This window comes from Zonotrichia albicollis, chromosome 10, assembly GCF_047830755.1.
Source record: "Zonotrichia albicollis isolate bZonAlb1 chromosome 10, bZonAlb1.hap1, whole genome shotgun sequence".
Lineage (NCBI taxonomy): Eukaryota > Metazoa > Chordata > Aves > Passeriformes > Passerellidae > Zonotrichia > Zonotrichia albicollis.
In genome coordinates, this window is record NC_133828.1 from 410,375 (window position 1) to 424,766 (window position 14,392).

General features: G+C 41.7%; 2 protein-coding genes across 7 annotated transcripts in view; one reads left to right on the top strand and one right to left on the bottom strand.

Annotated features, from left to right (window-relative positions):
* The first annotated feature begins 1,024 nt into the window (after window positions 1-1,024).
* On the top strand, window positions 1,025-11,538 carry WDSUB1 (WD repeat, sterile alpha motif and U-box domain containing 1). Of its 2 annotated transcripts, XM_005495003.4 has the most exons (11): window positions 1,025-1,160; window positions 2,541-2,953; window positions 4,564-4,748; window positions 5,604-5,696; window positions 6,392-6,485; window positions 6,755-6,788; window positions 7,706-7,746; window positions 7,830-7,936; window positions 8,860-9,039; window positions 9,723-9,857; window positions 11,127-11,538. In XM_005495003.4, exons 2-11 carry the CDS (start codon window positions 2,556-2,558, stop codon window positions 11,279-11,281), a joined length of 1,422 nt encoding a protein of 473 aa, XP_005495060.3. In that variant the 5' UTR covers window positions 1,025-1,160; window positions 2,541-2,555; the 3' UTR covers window positions 11,282-11,538. The 2 variants fall into 2 exon arrangements, with proteins under 2 accessions (XP_005495060.3, XP_074403838.1); XM_074547737.1 differs by lacking the exon at window positions 2,541-2,953 and having other exon boundaries at window positions 1,026-1,160.
* Window positions 11,539-11,729: 191 nt separating this feature from the next.
* The window catches only part of TANC1 (tetratricopeptide repeat, ankyrin repeat and coiled-coil containing 1), a 52,561-nt gene continuing 49,898 nt past the window's right edge, over window positions 11,730-14,392 (bottom strand). For all 5 annotated transcript variants that reach the window (XM_074547723.1, XM_074547720.1, XM_074547719.1 and 2 more), the window contains one exon: window positions 11,730-14,282. In XM_074547723.1, coding sequence (XP_074403824.1) covers window positions 12,926-14,282 — 1,357 coding nt within the window. In that variant the 3' untranslated portion in view covers window positions 11,730-12,925. The remainder of the gene's footprint in view (window positions 14,283-14,392) is intronic.

Here is a 14,392-nt window from a genome sequence, read left to right on the forward strand (position 1 = left end):
AAGACCAGGCTTCAGCCGTGGATCACAGAGTGTGCAATCAAATAAAATGCTATAAAACACGGAAGGCCAGTTATTTACGGAATGCTTCCTGGGCGCAGTGACTCCGAGAAAAGTGACTTTGTCTCCCTCAAAACGTGTAGGTGCCGGCTAAACCATTTATTATGTGTAAGTTGCTGAGCGTGTATGTGAAGGCGGGGGGAGAGGGCGATGGTGTAAGTTCCCTGACGGCTGCTGGGCCTGGGGGAGCACTCTTTGCTGGAACTCCCCTCGCTCTGCTCGAGGGCCGCGCCTGTGGCGGGCGGAGGCCGGGCTGAAGCGGTCACCGTGTCCATCTCAGACGCAGAGCGCGGCCCCGCTGCCCGCTCGGGCGCGGCTGGTGCCGGGCAGTGCTCTGACGTGAGGGCGCGGCAGTGGCCGGGATCGCGTCCGGCCCCGCCAACGTGCCACAGGCGCAGGGCTCGTGCCAAGGCAGGCATAGCGCCGGCGGCTGTTGTGCGGCTCGGCCGGAGCTGAGGGGCGGAGGGCTGAAAGTCGCACGATCCGGGGCCAATGGCGGCGCTAGAGCGAGAAACGCAGCTAGCTCCGGTTCCCCCCGCGGCCGGCGCGCAGTGGCGCTGCCCGGAGCGCACCATGCCGAGAGGCCGGGGGAGCCCCGCGCGTGCGCAGCTCCCTGGGCCGCGCGGGGGGGCCGAGGCAGGAGCGCCGTGGGCGGGGCGTGGGCGGGGTCCCCTCATGGCCGGGCGGGGGCCGTGACTGGCGGCCGCGGGGTCATCGCGCAGCCGGGGCACGCTCTTGTTTACCCGACACGTGCCACTGGGGCTCGGGGCGGCTCCGCCGACCTTCCGGGCGCGTCCCGGCCGCGCTGCCGGCGCCATGGGTTGGGTGGGGCTAGGCTGCGGGAAAGAGCAGTAGGGAAGTGGCTGCCAGCCGTGTCGAAAATTGCTGCAGCTGTTCCCGTGGGCCGGTGCTGCTGGTTTGTGGATTATGAGAAAAAATACGTAATTGCCAGAAGTGATGCTGTGGTGCTGAACATCTCTCTGGTGACGAATGTTCCCGCTGCTCCTAGCTCCCTCAGTCGATTTATTGATACTGAAACCTCTTGTTCTTAGGTTTGCTTTTCTGCAGTGAGCTCCTGAAAGTCTCCTGACAGTGAGATCAAGGTGCCTTTTTCAGCTCATCTTTCCAGATGTTTTCTCTGACCTCGTCGGAGGTTTCTCGTAGTTAAAGAAAATACGTATTTTCTTTCTGCAGCTATGTTATTGATACTTCTTCACTTGTTTAATGGTTTTAGAGTGGTAGTGAAACTGAGCATCCTGAAGCTAAAGTAGGTAGTATTCAATGATCTTGTCTTTAACTAAATCGGTGTGCCATACACTGTCTGAAGAGAATTAGTATTTTTTCCTTACATATGTACCTTTGTGTCTGTAGGTTATATGTATGTACCTCTGCATATGTGTGCATGCATTTATACATACTTACATGTCCACATACATAAAACGTGTGTGTGTGTGTATGTTTCTATGCAAAAAAAGGGTGAGTATAAATAGTTTTGTTTGCAAATGCCTCAGCACTGAAGTTATTATTCAGAATGAAGCACTTACCTAAAACAGCAGACTATTATATAAGTTAATATAAATAGTATTTCTGGGTTTTCATTATAATCAGCTTATAAGAGCTATAGGTACTTCATTTTGGCTTTGTGCATTTATTCTCAAGGAACTTGTGCATTTATTCTCAAGGAACTTGATCTGCAGCATGGGGAATAACTGGTTGGAATGTACCTCTTTGGGGATTTCCTGGACCTCAGCAGCATAAATCACTTGTCTGATACAATTTAAACTGGTTCTAGAAGTTTTACATCCTGAAAAAATGCGTGTGAAGTTCACATTGCCTTTTGTTGTTCTGTGTAGCAGCAAATGCAATTTCTGGAGAGGTTCCAATGCTGATCACACAATTAATATTCACATTTTGACTTAAATGTTTTAGTCAGGCTGGTCAAACTTTGGATTGGCAACACAAGTATGTGGTGTTGCGCTGATGTTTTGCCATCAGTAGCGTTGCTATCTGTGAAAGTAAGCAGAAGGGAGCTCTTGGACAAAGTCAAACAAAAAGGGAAAGGATGCAAGTGAGGACAGGTACACGGGGAGGGCTACAGAGAGGCCTTTGGGGCAGTCAGGGATTGGGTTGGGAAGGCCAGGGTTGGGCTGTGAGGATAGTGAAGCCCTGGCACAGGGTGCCCAGAGAAGCTGTGACTGCCCCGTCCCTGGAAGCGTTCAAGGCCAGGCTGCATGGGGCTTGGAGCACCTGGGATAGTGGGAGGTGCCCCTGCCTATGGCAGGGGGTGAAACTGCGTGGGCTTTAAGGGCCCTTTCAATTCAGTCTGTGATTTTATGATTCTCTGCTTAAACATTGCTAGGTGAAAATCTTACTTTGCTAATAAGTTTTTTCTTTCCTTTTTTTTTCCTTCAGAAGTTGTCTTGCTAAGGTAGTATGTTTCATTTACGAAACAGGAAAATTAAGTCTCCTTAAATCTTTTTCAGATTTTTTTTTTTCAAATGGCGACATTAATTCGCACTTTATCAGATCATAGTGATGATGTCAGTTGTTGTGCCTTCTCATCATCGTGCTTGGCTACTTGTTCCTTGGACAAAACGATCCGCGTTTATTCTTTGAGCGACTTTGCGGAGCTGCCGTACTCGCCCTTGGCAGGCCACACGTACGCCGTGCACTGCTGCTGCTTCTCGCCCTCGGGGCGGCTGCTGGCCTCGTGCTCCACGGACGGCAGCGCGGCGCTCTGGGACACGCGCGACGGCCGCCGGCTGGCCGTGCTCCCGCAGCCCGGGGCCAGCCCCGTCAGGGTCTGCCGCTTCTCCCCGCACGGCCCCTACCTGCTGGCGGGGGCGGCGGACGGCAGCGCCGTGCTCTGGGACGTGCGGTCCCTGCAGCTGCACCGGTGAGTGCCGCCTGTCTGCTGGCCAATGTTTGTTTTGAGGTGAATATAGTTCAAGCAGTATGCTCTGCGGTGTACGAGATAGGTAGACTTACACCATTGATGGATATCACAACAAAACGGGGATAGGATTTAGATGACCTAAAGGTTATCGATAGGAGAGGGAGAAGTGCTAAGTAGCTTTTTGGTTTTTAAAGTTAAACAATGAAAATGAGAAAGCATTTTACTACACTCTTTTGTCAGCGACTAAATATATATATGATAATGATAATAAAATTACATAAAATTTGTTCCTTGTCTACTCAGCTGTTGTTATTGACAGTTCAGATTGTGAAGTAACGTGGCTATTTAAATAAGTTCTATGGTGCATGTAAACAACAGGAAAGAAGTTGACTTGTGTGTATTTCTTGCTGGTCTCTATTTCCTGTTCAGTAGCAAGTTACAAAACTGGTATTTGGCCTGCAAATTTTAAATGCATGCACAATGCTATTTATTTTACTGTTGCTTTCAGAGCAGAGTCAGCAACTTCTTGTGTGAAAGAATGAAAGTTGTAAAAGCTACACTAAAGAAAAAGGATTGTACATATAAAAATGGGAAGCACTGTAGTGGAGTTGATAATATTCTTAATAAAAGAATTAAGGGAGACAATGCTTTTTAGAAAGTCGTGGGTCTGATTAGTGTGACATTGAGTAAAATTTGACTTGTCTTCTTTGACATTAAGCTTGACACCTCTGGCAGTAAATAAAATTTCTGTCAGTAAAAGAGCATTAGCAGCTGTCCTGCGAAGTGTGATGACAGAGTAAATAGTTCTGTGATTTTCTCCCCGCACTCAAAGACTCAACTGTGCACGCTTGGCTGGATCTGGTGTCCATTAAAAGGAGTGAGATTCTTTCCATTAACTTTAGGTTATCAGGTAGTGTAAAGCACATCAGGTTGACCCCACTGCCTTCCTGAGGGTTGACCACACTTCCATATCTGCTAGAAATTTTCTTTGAAGGTCAGTTTTGCAAAGTGCTTTGGCTGACTTAATTAAAATACATAATTTCCTTTCCATCTTGCTTTCTCTTGTGTTCAAAAGGTGCAAAATTAATCCTACATCATAAATCACCAAGTATACCACTCAGGTACACCTTATCATATGGGCTATTAGGTGTTCTCTTTTGTCTCTAAAACAGAAGAATTGTCAGTCTTTTTTCCCCCTTGTTTGTGTACATGATGGAAATCTGTGTTAATTACAGTTGTATATTTATCTTTGACTTTTAAAATGTATCCTGCTATAGAATTTTAACAGTGCATTGTGCCTTTTAAGTGTTAAATCCATTTGCAAATTGTCTTTAGTTTCAAAATTATTTTATCTCTCAGTTAAAATTATTGCCTTGGGCCTCCATCTAATATTTTTTCCTCCTGCTGTCAAAGAGCCGGTCTGGTCCCTGCTGCAGAGCTCATTTTGCTCTCCTTTCATAGTTGGTTTGAGTTTCTTTTTCCTCTGTTAGCTAGTTCCAAAGTGCAAACCATAGAAGAGTTTGGCTTATTGCATCAGACTGCATTTGAGAGGTCACTTTGTAGAACCTTACCTACTCTAAATTCAAATCCTGTGTACTCTTGTTTTTCAGATCTGGGAAAGTTAAAGATGGTTCTTTGATGGCTTGTGCATTTTCTCCCAATGGAAACTTCTTTGTCACTGGATCATCTAGTGGTGATTTAACCATTTGGGATGATAAAATGAGATGCCTGTGTAATGAAAAAGCACATGATCTTGGCGTTACCTGCTGTGATATTTCTTCACATCCAGTATCTGGTTAGTTATTCAACTCATCAGAGGAGGAACATTTTCAAAAAGAGATGTTTATTTCTCCCTAGCTCTTGTTTTTGTATTATTTTTGCCATTGGTGCTCAAGATACAAATGACCTTGTGATGTTTTGAAATATTCTGGATATTCTTAAGTAAAGGTTGTGGTCTGGTTGGTGGCAAGGAATGTACTAGGTCAACAGACAAGGTGGTAACTTTGAGTGGCTAATTGCCCCCATGGCAGACAAGGGTGATAGGAGATGCAGTGTTTGATTACCATTCCCACTTGTCTCTTTCATACTTTGGGTCCCAAGGAGCAGGACTGGATTAAAACAGTGCAGAGAGCTGTAAATCTAATAAGCTAAATGCTTGAACTTTGGAATATGAACAGATAGGTTATTTTCCTGCACCTGACTTTGTCATTTAGAGGAATTTCACACTTAATGCAGTATTTACTGAGTGTTTGGCTGGACTGCAGTCATGAAATGTCAGTTTATAAAAGTGAAAAGTTGAATGTATAAAAGCACGAAAATTCCCTGTCAGATATTCTCAAATTTTGTATGTGTAGCTGGTTAATTTTGAGAATTGTGCAACTGTAGAAAAAATACATACAACCATATAATTTAGATTTAAAGACTCTAGCGGTATAATCAGAGGATTCAAACATTTCTCACCAAGAAAGTTTAAAGCATGAGCACAGCTCTGGTCTTAATCTACTTATTCAGAAAAGAGTATAATGATACCTATTTCTTACGTCCAAACTGTTTTAGAACTTCTGCAATGATTTTTATGCTGATGTACTTTACTGATGTGCTCTTATTTTCAATGTTTCTGACTCCCATTTATGTATTTTAATTTTGTCAGATAGTGAAAATGGATTCAAATACTTCCAGATGGCTTCCTGTGGACAAGATAATCATATCAAACTCTGGCTTATTTTGTTTGCAGATTTCTCAGGTTTGTATAGAAATGTTTTTTGGATTTACCAATGTCTTAGGTCTTTAGTGACAATTTAAATAAAAAAAAATTCAAATTTGTACTACTGGATTCACAGCCAAACTAACCACAAAAGAAAGTTTTCTTTTAATTATTAGCTGGAGAACAGCTAAGGCATTCAGCACTTTGTGATGCTGTGCCATGTAGATTTTATTTAGCAATCTATTTAGCAAGTATTGTAAGTAAAGATTTTAAAAAAATTCTACTGTGGCCTTTCAGTGGGTTGATAGGTTAAAACCTCTTAATCTGCCCGGCCAGGGAAAAGTTTGTTTTCATGTTTCAGTATATCCTGGGCCTTGAATAAGAGCTGGAGAAAAGAATGTTGGCTCCTGCAAAAACTACAATGTAGAGACTAAGTAAATTACCAAAAATATCTTCAGTGGGTGCTTTTTTGTAATCTCCTTTATAAAAAAGTCTGTAAGCATAAATACTGTGTGTCCAGATACACATTTAATTATCTAAAACCTTGTGAGACAAAGTGATAAAGTTTGAGATATTAAAAGGGGAAGTTGTCTCTGTGATCTTTTTATCCCCTTTTTTGTAAACAGTATGTCACAGAGTCACATCTTTGGTGGAGCCTTGGGCTTCTTGGAGCAGCTTGTGTTATGCCTTGTCAAATATAGCCATATGTAATAATTTACCTTTTTGTTTTTTAGGTGTTCAGTTAAAGTATAAATGCACACTGAATGGGCACTCTGCCCCAGTTCTGGCTTGTGCATTTTCATGTGACGGACAGATGGTAGTCTCGGGGTAAGCAGCACCTTGTTGAAATGTTAGGCTGTCCAGGTTCATGCTTTAATATTGTAAAACAGAAAGTTCAAAAGAGTTAAAAATTTCTAAATATTTATTATCAATAATTAGGGAATAGTTCTGTGACCTCTAGAGCTGTTGAAGTGTCTTTACAATCAGTCTGTGTCTTGTAGGTGATTGAGTTTGAAATCTTGGATTGTGGAGAAAGTTAATGAAACACTTTCCTTTTCCTTCTCTGCATCACTTTCATGTCAATGTATTTTTTTAAGGTCTGTGGACAAGAGCATCATAATCTATGAAACTGTAAGTATAGCATAATACCAGAGGATATGTTGGGGTTGTCTTTAAGTTTCTTCTGCAGTGTCGTAGCAATGAGAAAATACTAAAGAATACAAATTATACGAAGCCAAATGCTTACTGTGCATTTGGGGGCAGGAGGGGAAGGAGTCTAAGGAAAAATATCTCCTGAGAGCTGATCAATCTTTCTCACTTTCTCTTTACATTGTGAGGATTTGTCCGTTGATTTCTCTGCAGCAGGGTGTTACTCAATTAATTCCATACTTATGAGTGTTACAAGATTCACATTGAAGCAGAAGGATTTTTTTTTTATCCTAACTTTAGCTTTGCTTCCAAAGCATGGAAGACTGTAACTTTTGACATAAAATCAGGAATGGTGAACATAGAAATTCTGTAGTTAGTTATATGTAAAGTGCAAATAGAAGCATAATAAATAATTCAAGAAAATCTTTATATTAAGCACAATGTCTTTAAAATGTATTGTTTAAACATTTTCTATAGTAACGTTGTTATCTCCTTTATGATTCACCTGTAAGTGATAAATATACCTTTAATACTTTATAGTATTAAAAATAATAATTTTGCTGAAAATGAGGGATGAACAAATTTTAAACTTATTCAGCTTGCTCTGCACATACTTGTTGTATTGATACAATTTTTAAATTAGCATTAAAGTTTTTCACCAAAATCCCCTGTGCAAGGGAACAATGCTCCAGGGCATCAAATAGGGGCTTAAAGCAGGAAATTCAAGTTGCATTTCTGATTCTGCTGCTGATCAGCTTTGTCGAAGTTGTGTAACTTCTCTGAAGGTACCTTCTGTCACCTTTCAAGAAGCTATATTCCCTCTTTGGAAAGGAAGCAAACAAGTGAAGAAACACTTTTTTTATTCTTTATGATTTAAAATCACAAAAACTGTTTTACAGAGTACTGGCAATACCCTTCATACTTTGTCTCAGCATACAAGGTAAGAAACCAGCATGATTATTCTGTTTCATAAATAAAAGAAATCCTTTTCTAATGAATTCTCAGACTTTTTTTTATTTGTAGATACGTTACAACTTGTGCTTTTGCACCACATAGTCCTTTACTTGCCACAGGCTCAATGGATAAAACTGTGCACATATGGCAGCTTGACCTTAAACAACCCTGTCCAGGTCAGTGTGTGAGGTATTTGAAGTCTGTTCTTTTAAATTCAGAACACCTTCTGAAGATGCAAAAATCCCTCATTCTTGCCTGCACTTAATGTGTAACATCAGGATTGTGTGCATGCTTTTTATCTTCTAAATAACCTGAGTAATGCCCAGAAGAGGTATTCTCTTTTTGTTGTTTTGTAAATAAAAAAATACTAGACGTATCTTAGTTTTATTAATTTGGTCTATCTGTTTTTCTGATATTTGCAATTGCTTATTTTTTGGCATTTAAGAGGTGAATGTTAGTGCCAGTGTTGAAGCACTTCTTGGACACCTGTAATTTGTGATGAGTTGCAAATATGCTAATTGCAAGCGTAATTGTCAATTAGAAATGCACCTTACCAGTTGTTATAGGTGAAAAACTAATTGTACAGATGACATTAGTGCTGTTATTATAGAATAACTAATGGTACAAATTACACCAGTACCTCAAGTGTGTGGAACAAAGGTACATTTTGTCTTTTTTCAAAGCACAACAGTAAGTTTGGATTTTGGTGTGCCTTCTAAGGATGTGCAAGGTGATTCCAGTGTCTGTTAGCACTTTTCTGGTTGTTTGTTAAATTCAAATTTGACAGAAGTGTAGGCATCTAAGAGATTAAATTCCTCTAAACTTTGAAAATTGACAGGTAAAAGGTAAACCCAAATTACTGCCCTCCCTCACAAAAGAATCTCTAAGAAGCATTTATTTTCTTAGTTGAAGAATGTATAGTACTGAGAACACTTAAAACCAGGATCTATTAATGACATTGTTTCTTTGAGCTGGGAATTTCATTGTTGTTTGCTTTTGGGGGATTGTGGTGAGGTTTTTTTTGTGTGGGAGGGAGGATAGTGTTGTTTGTTTTTAATTTGGGTTTGTTTTGTTTTTTAACTCTTTTTCATTTTCAAAGGAGGTACTGTAGAAAATGAATCAAAGGTGGCTGTTGAGGACTGGTCAGAGGATGATGTTTCAGCCTGGCTGTGTGCACAGGATTTAGCAGACTTTGTTGGACTTTTCAAAATGAATAATATTGATGGCAAGGAACTACTGAATCTTACTAAGGAAAGTCTTGCTAATGAATTAAAAATTGGTAAGAGTATTGAAATCCAAATAGTTTTTAATCTCTAGAGTACTTTGAAATGTTGGAATGAAAGCAAGTTAAGAGTTCCATACATGGATTTTTTCCCCCCTGAAATGCCTTTTTTATTTCATTTCCAGGGTTGTTAAAAACCCCCTTATTTTACATTGTCCACAGTATTCCTTTTTTGTGTGTGTGTTTGCTTATACCTGGAGACATACAACGCACTTCCACTAATGATACTGTTAAATGGTCTTACCTGATTTTGTTTCAGTTTTCTTTGTTTGATCTTGTATTATTAAGCTGTGGAAAAGGAGTTTCAGCTTTTCTCTATAATTCACGTTTCTCACTTTGGTACATAGGGTACTCTGTAGTTTTTCCTATCAGTCTGCAGAAGTGCTCGCGCTCTGTCGGGTCAATTGCACGGCCCCCAGGCCGCTGCTCTGCCATGGCTCTGCTGCACCTCCGCTGTTTTACTGCTTGTTTTCATTGCTACCCAAAGTTCCTGTTGCACAGCAGGAGACAGCACCTGTGGCAGAGCTGACTGCAGGGGGAGCCAGGGCTGGCTGCCCCTTTTGGGTTAGGGGTGCTGAGATGGAGCTCTGTCTCCTTAACATAGATGCTGACTATTCCAAGACCTGACCTCTTTGCCTCACCTGCTGTGCTGTCCACTTCATGTACAAATAATTTTTCAGAGTCTCTAGGCCTGCGCAGTAAAGTTCTCCAGAAAATTGAAGAACTGAGGATGACAATGACCTCGGTTTCTGTTCCTGATGAGTTCCTATGTCCTATAACAAGAGAGCTGATGAAAGATCCTGTCATTGCCACAGGTATGTCTCTACGTGACATGGACTAAAACTAATTACTTGAGGGTAAAGATAGGCCCATTTTTGTATTCTCACATCTATTTAACAGCAGACCTAGAAAGATAGACTATTCTAAATAGCTGTTGCAATAAACCAGAATTGTTTGATTTGCTGAATTACAGGTCTGATATGGAGAAAAATACTGTATCAAGCAACTCCCTCCTTTTCTTAATGTGCCTCCCTTTATGTGCCTTTGTAAATATAATTACAAGCCTAATTACAGTGTTGGCTCAGTAAATGCAAAATGGAAGTGTGCATTCATTGGGGCAAAAAGGAAACAAACAAACCAGCCCCCCACAAAAAACAAACCAAAAAACCCAAACAAAAAACAACAACAAAACCAAAAAAACTAAACAGAAAAAAACCAAACAAAAACAACCAAAAACTCCAGGCTCATTTCTGTGCTTAGCACACTCCTATAAATGCAGCAGCCATTGGAACTGTGATATGTCAGCAGCATAAGATGTTATGTAGTTAGAACATTTTATAAAGAACTAGTGTTTTGTAGTTCTGTTCTTGGGGGAAGAGGGGAAGGGTGAGCACACAAACAACATCAGATCAGTTTTTTTTTTTTTTTTTTTTGTTGCTCTGTAAACAGTAACTAACTTCATCCAGTTCTGAGGTATTAGGCAGTTTTCTGAGAAGTGAAATGGCCAAAATATGAAGACATTTGCTAACTAGTGGAGGGATAGCTGCTTTATTCAATAAGGAGTAAGGAGACAAGAGGAGGGGCCTAGGGCCCAGGCTTGTATTGTACCACAGGTGTTCCTGGGGCCTAATTTTTGCTCTTTAAGGATCAGATGGTTCAGCTACAAACTGTAAGAGCCAAAGCCCTGAACCTGGGCAGGTGGTGAGGGCTCTGCCCAGGCACAGCTCAGGCTGGGTCAGCCAGGTGGACAAGGCCCCTGTTCAGCAAAGCAGAAGGCTTTAACTGTGTTAGGCAATTGATGGTAATGAGCTTTTATTTCACATTATGGATCATTCAAACTGAAAAGAAAATCATATTTAACTTGTGCATAATATATTTTGGTGCTTTGCAGGCAGAGAGAGATATATGAAACTAGACAGAACTGTTTATATCCACAGTAAAGATTTCACATACAGTGTACTTATTCTAGATCTCAATTTTCATGTTTGCATGTGTTCATTTCCTTCCCTTTTACATTTAAACTACACAGTGCCTCAGTGCCCAAGCCTCTGTAATTTGAGCTTGTGTTGATGGTTTCTTTGCAGACGGCTATTCCTACGAAAGGGAAGCAATGGAAAACTGGATCAGCAACAGACGATCTAGTCCCATGACAAATCTTCCTCTGCACTCGCTCACTCTCATACCAAACAGAACACTAAAAATGGCCATTAGTCGCTGGCTAGAGACTCAGCAGAAATAGTTAAACCACTTAATCTTGAAATTGTTTGTTAAAATTAACTGAAATTTTATGCAGCTGGAGGAATTAATTGTATCAGAAACAAATGGAAAGCAAAACTTGTCTTTCTCTTCTATCTGTGGCTGGTTCGACCTTCACTGGTGCAAACTCCCAGAACAACTTCTAAGTTCCTGGTAGTTCTACTTTGTGGTATTTCTGTTTAAGAATCAAGTACTCAAACTCAGTTTTTCAAATAAAATTTTCTTATACTTTTTACTACATTTATGAGTTTTGAGTGTTCATCTTGCCAAGTCAGTCTTTCAGAAGGTAAGAAATCGCAAAGTACAGGATCTGTATTTCTTTTTCTACTCTAACAAACCAAAAAGTGTCTTTCTCTGTTCCCCATTACTGGACACGTAGTTGGAAAAGCTAGGAGAGAGTTTCTCCTGTAACCATCAGGGACTGCATCTCATCCCACAGGTATATTAATAATCTTTATTTTGTATGGAAAGAGTACAGTAGCTGTGCAAAAATAGAACTACAGGACAAGACTAATATGGGACTTGTACAAAATATCAAAGAAACAGTAAACAATAAATAAGCTAAAGTGTAATGATACAAAACTGCAAAAGGATGTGTAGAGCTGGGTACAGCTGTTTACAGAACACTGTAATCAAGCATGATGGGAAGAATATAAAGCTGAGCACTCCAATTGAATTGCACTCATAGGAATGTCATTGCAGCACTTCAGTTCCAGTATGTCCTTGCCAATAAGAATCCTCATTTCCTTAAAAAAACCAACGTCTCAACTTCATCCTGTCCTGCAACTGCACATACGCTGTTCCTCAAACTTTCACATTCACTCCATCCCTTTCTTGGGTTTCCCATAAAAACATTTACTAAGCATTTAGTTGTTGTACCTTTTCACAAATAAACAATAAATCATTTTGCTTTAAGATAGCACCGAAAGGTGATTAGATACCCTATATAAAGTGCGATTATTGTTAATAGGCCATAATAGTGTGTTCTTCAGTGCAATAACCAATATGGTCAAAGCCTCCCAATACACATGCAAATGTCACTCATTTTATTTAATTTCTTCTATTTACTAAAAATAGTTTTATTTACACATCAAAGCATGGCTGCTTATAGTTTACTCATACACAAATTATTTATGCTTCCTAAATGTACATCATGCAACCCAAATTAGATCCCACTAGAAAAGTGATAAAATAATTTGATTTGAAAAAAATGCATGCATGTACAGATCTGAGTATTCTGCAGCAGATTACCGCCCTTAGCGCTGCTGTGAGACACCAGCACGTAAGCATTTGAGAGGCACGAGTACTATGTGTGAGATGCAAGAGAACCAAAAGCCAGGACTGAAGCCATATGTGAAAGGAAAGGCTTATTTAATGGTAACATGTGAGAGAAAGGATTTCTCTGCTCGAGCTCCTAGGCCAACCTAATTAAGTCTTTCTACACTATAATTTGTTATTCCAGTTACTGTCACTGCCCTGTGATGGCAGTAACAGTTGGAAGTGGTTGTATCCCATTAAAGACTGCTCCCTGGGACCCAGCCATGCCCAGGCAGTCAGTGTTTGGCAGAGCAGTCAGACCCTGTGATGCTGTGAGCCAAGTCTACCCTGTCAATGTACAGAACAGTATTTACACATTGGATTCAATGAACGAGCGCTTTGGTTTTGCCGTGGTGCCGTGACTGAGGTGGCCGTCCTGAGTGCTGTGGGGTGGCAGTTTGGCTGCAGCATCGGGGTATAAATGAGAACCTTGGCTGGGTGATCTGCTCTCTGTACAGTGGGAAGGGGTTTGGCACGTGAGCTCCTCACGTTCTTTTGCTTGCATGCTGCTCTGGCTGCCATCTCCAGGGGCAGCACCTGCAGAGGATCCCTTCGTTGAGTAGTGTTTAACTGAGAACTGCTCCAGGTTGGAGGGCTGAATGCCTGCAGAAGCAATGTTTGTGGACAATCCCTCTGCTGCCTGAGAGTGCCAAGTGCGACTAGATTGTGTGTTTTGCTGCTGAAACCTTGCAGTCTTGTCCATGATTCCCATAAACGGGGTATTGCGAGGTCGGTGCTCAGTGCCCTGAGCTTGACTGATGTTGGTCTCCTTGAGTCGAACATCTGGGCCCAGCCCCTTAGCACTGCCTGACAAACTGCTGGCTGAAGTGAAGCTGCTTGATGAGCTGGCAAGAATCACACTACTGGATGGAGAGCCAGAAGAGCCACCACTGGGTACAGGGCTTTGCTGCCTCGCGTCACTGAAATTCACTGGAGCAGAGGCTGTTGATGTGTCACTAGGTTTAGATTTACAAGCAAAAGAACGAGAAGAGAGAGTCTCATGATGCTGTGGATGTGAACGCTGGCTGGGCACAAACTTCTCATTGTGCAGTTCAGCAGTGGGATCTGTGGAAATGCTTCCAGATGAAAATAGGTTTGTCTCATCCACCTGTTGACTTCCACAGTGCCGGATGGGCATGGGACTGTGGGAAAGATGCTGCAAAGATGATTGTGGCTTGGTGCTACATTGACTGCTTCCTGGTTTAGATCCAGGCTGGATGGAGCTCAGATGCTGATTTGTTTTTACAATCTGTGCCTGCTTTGTTGGCTGCATAATCAAACCTGGCTCTCTCAGGTACTTGTTGCTTGTTCTGCTTTGAGGAGACACACACTGAGCTTTCTGAACACCTTCTTGAAGGGTCCTGCTAAATAATGAAGCAGCAGAGGAACACTGCAGCCTTTGTGGAGGAGAGGCAGAGTCACTGGGGTGTGGCAGCTCATCTTCCCTGCCTTGAAGATTGAAGTTATCACCTGACACACTTCCTTCCTCCTCATTATCCGAATTGCTGGTGTGTTCAAGCAGCTGTGGACACTGATGCTTCTGGTGCTGTGTTCTCTGGAACTGCTTGCACTCCTCTTCCACCCGAGCCAAGAGACGTTTTATCTCCTGATTGCTGGGGCATATCTGAGTGGCTTCCCGCAGGTCAGAGAGAGCAGCAAGTAGTTTTCTGTTTAGGAACAAATATATAATGAAAACTGGGGCAAATCTGTGTCCCAGCACTGCCTACTACTAATCCACCTCCACCCTTTTTGCCAAATGTCCTGATTTGTTGCTTCC

Excerpts from the sequence above, each read along its gene's own strand:
- WDSUB1 (XM_005495003.4), top strand. The coding sequence starts at position 2,556 with ATGGCGACATTAATTCGCACTTTATCAGATCATAGTGATGATGTCAGT. Across the intron at positions 2,954-4,563 it reads CGGTCCCTGCAGCTGCACCG|ATCTGGGAAAGTTAAAGATG; the intron begins GTGAGTGCCGCC and ends CTTGTTTTTCAG. Across the intron at positions 9,040-9,722 it reads TGCTAATGAATTAAAAATTG|AGTCTCTAGGCCTGCGCAGT; the intron begins GTAAGAGTATTG and ends ATAATTTTTCAG.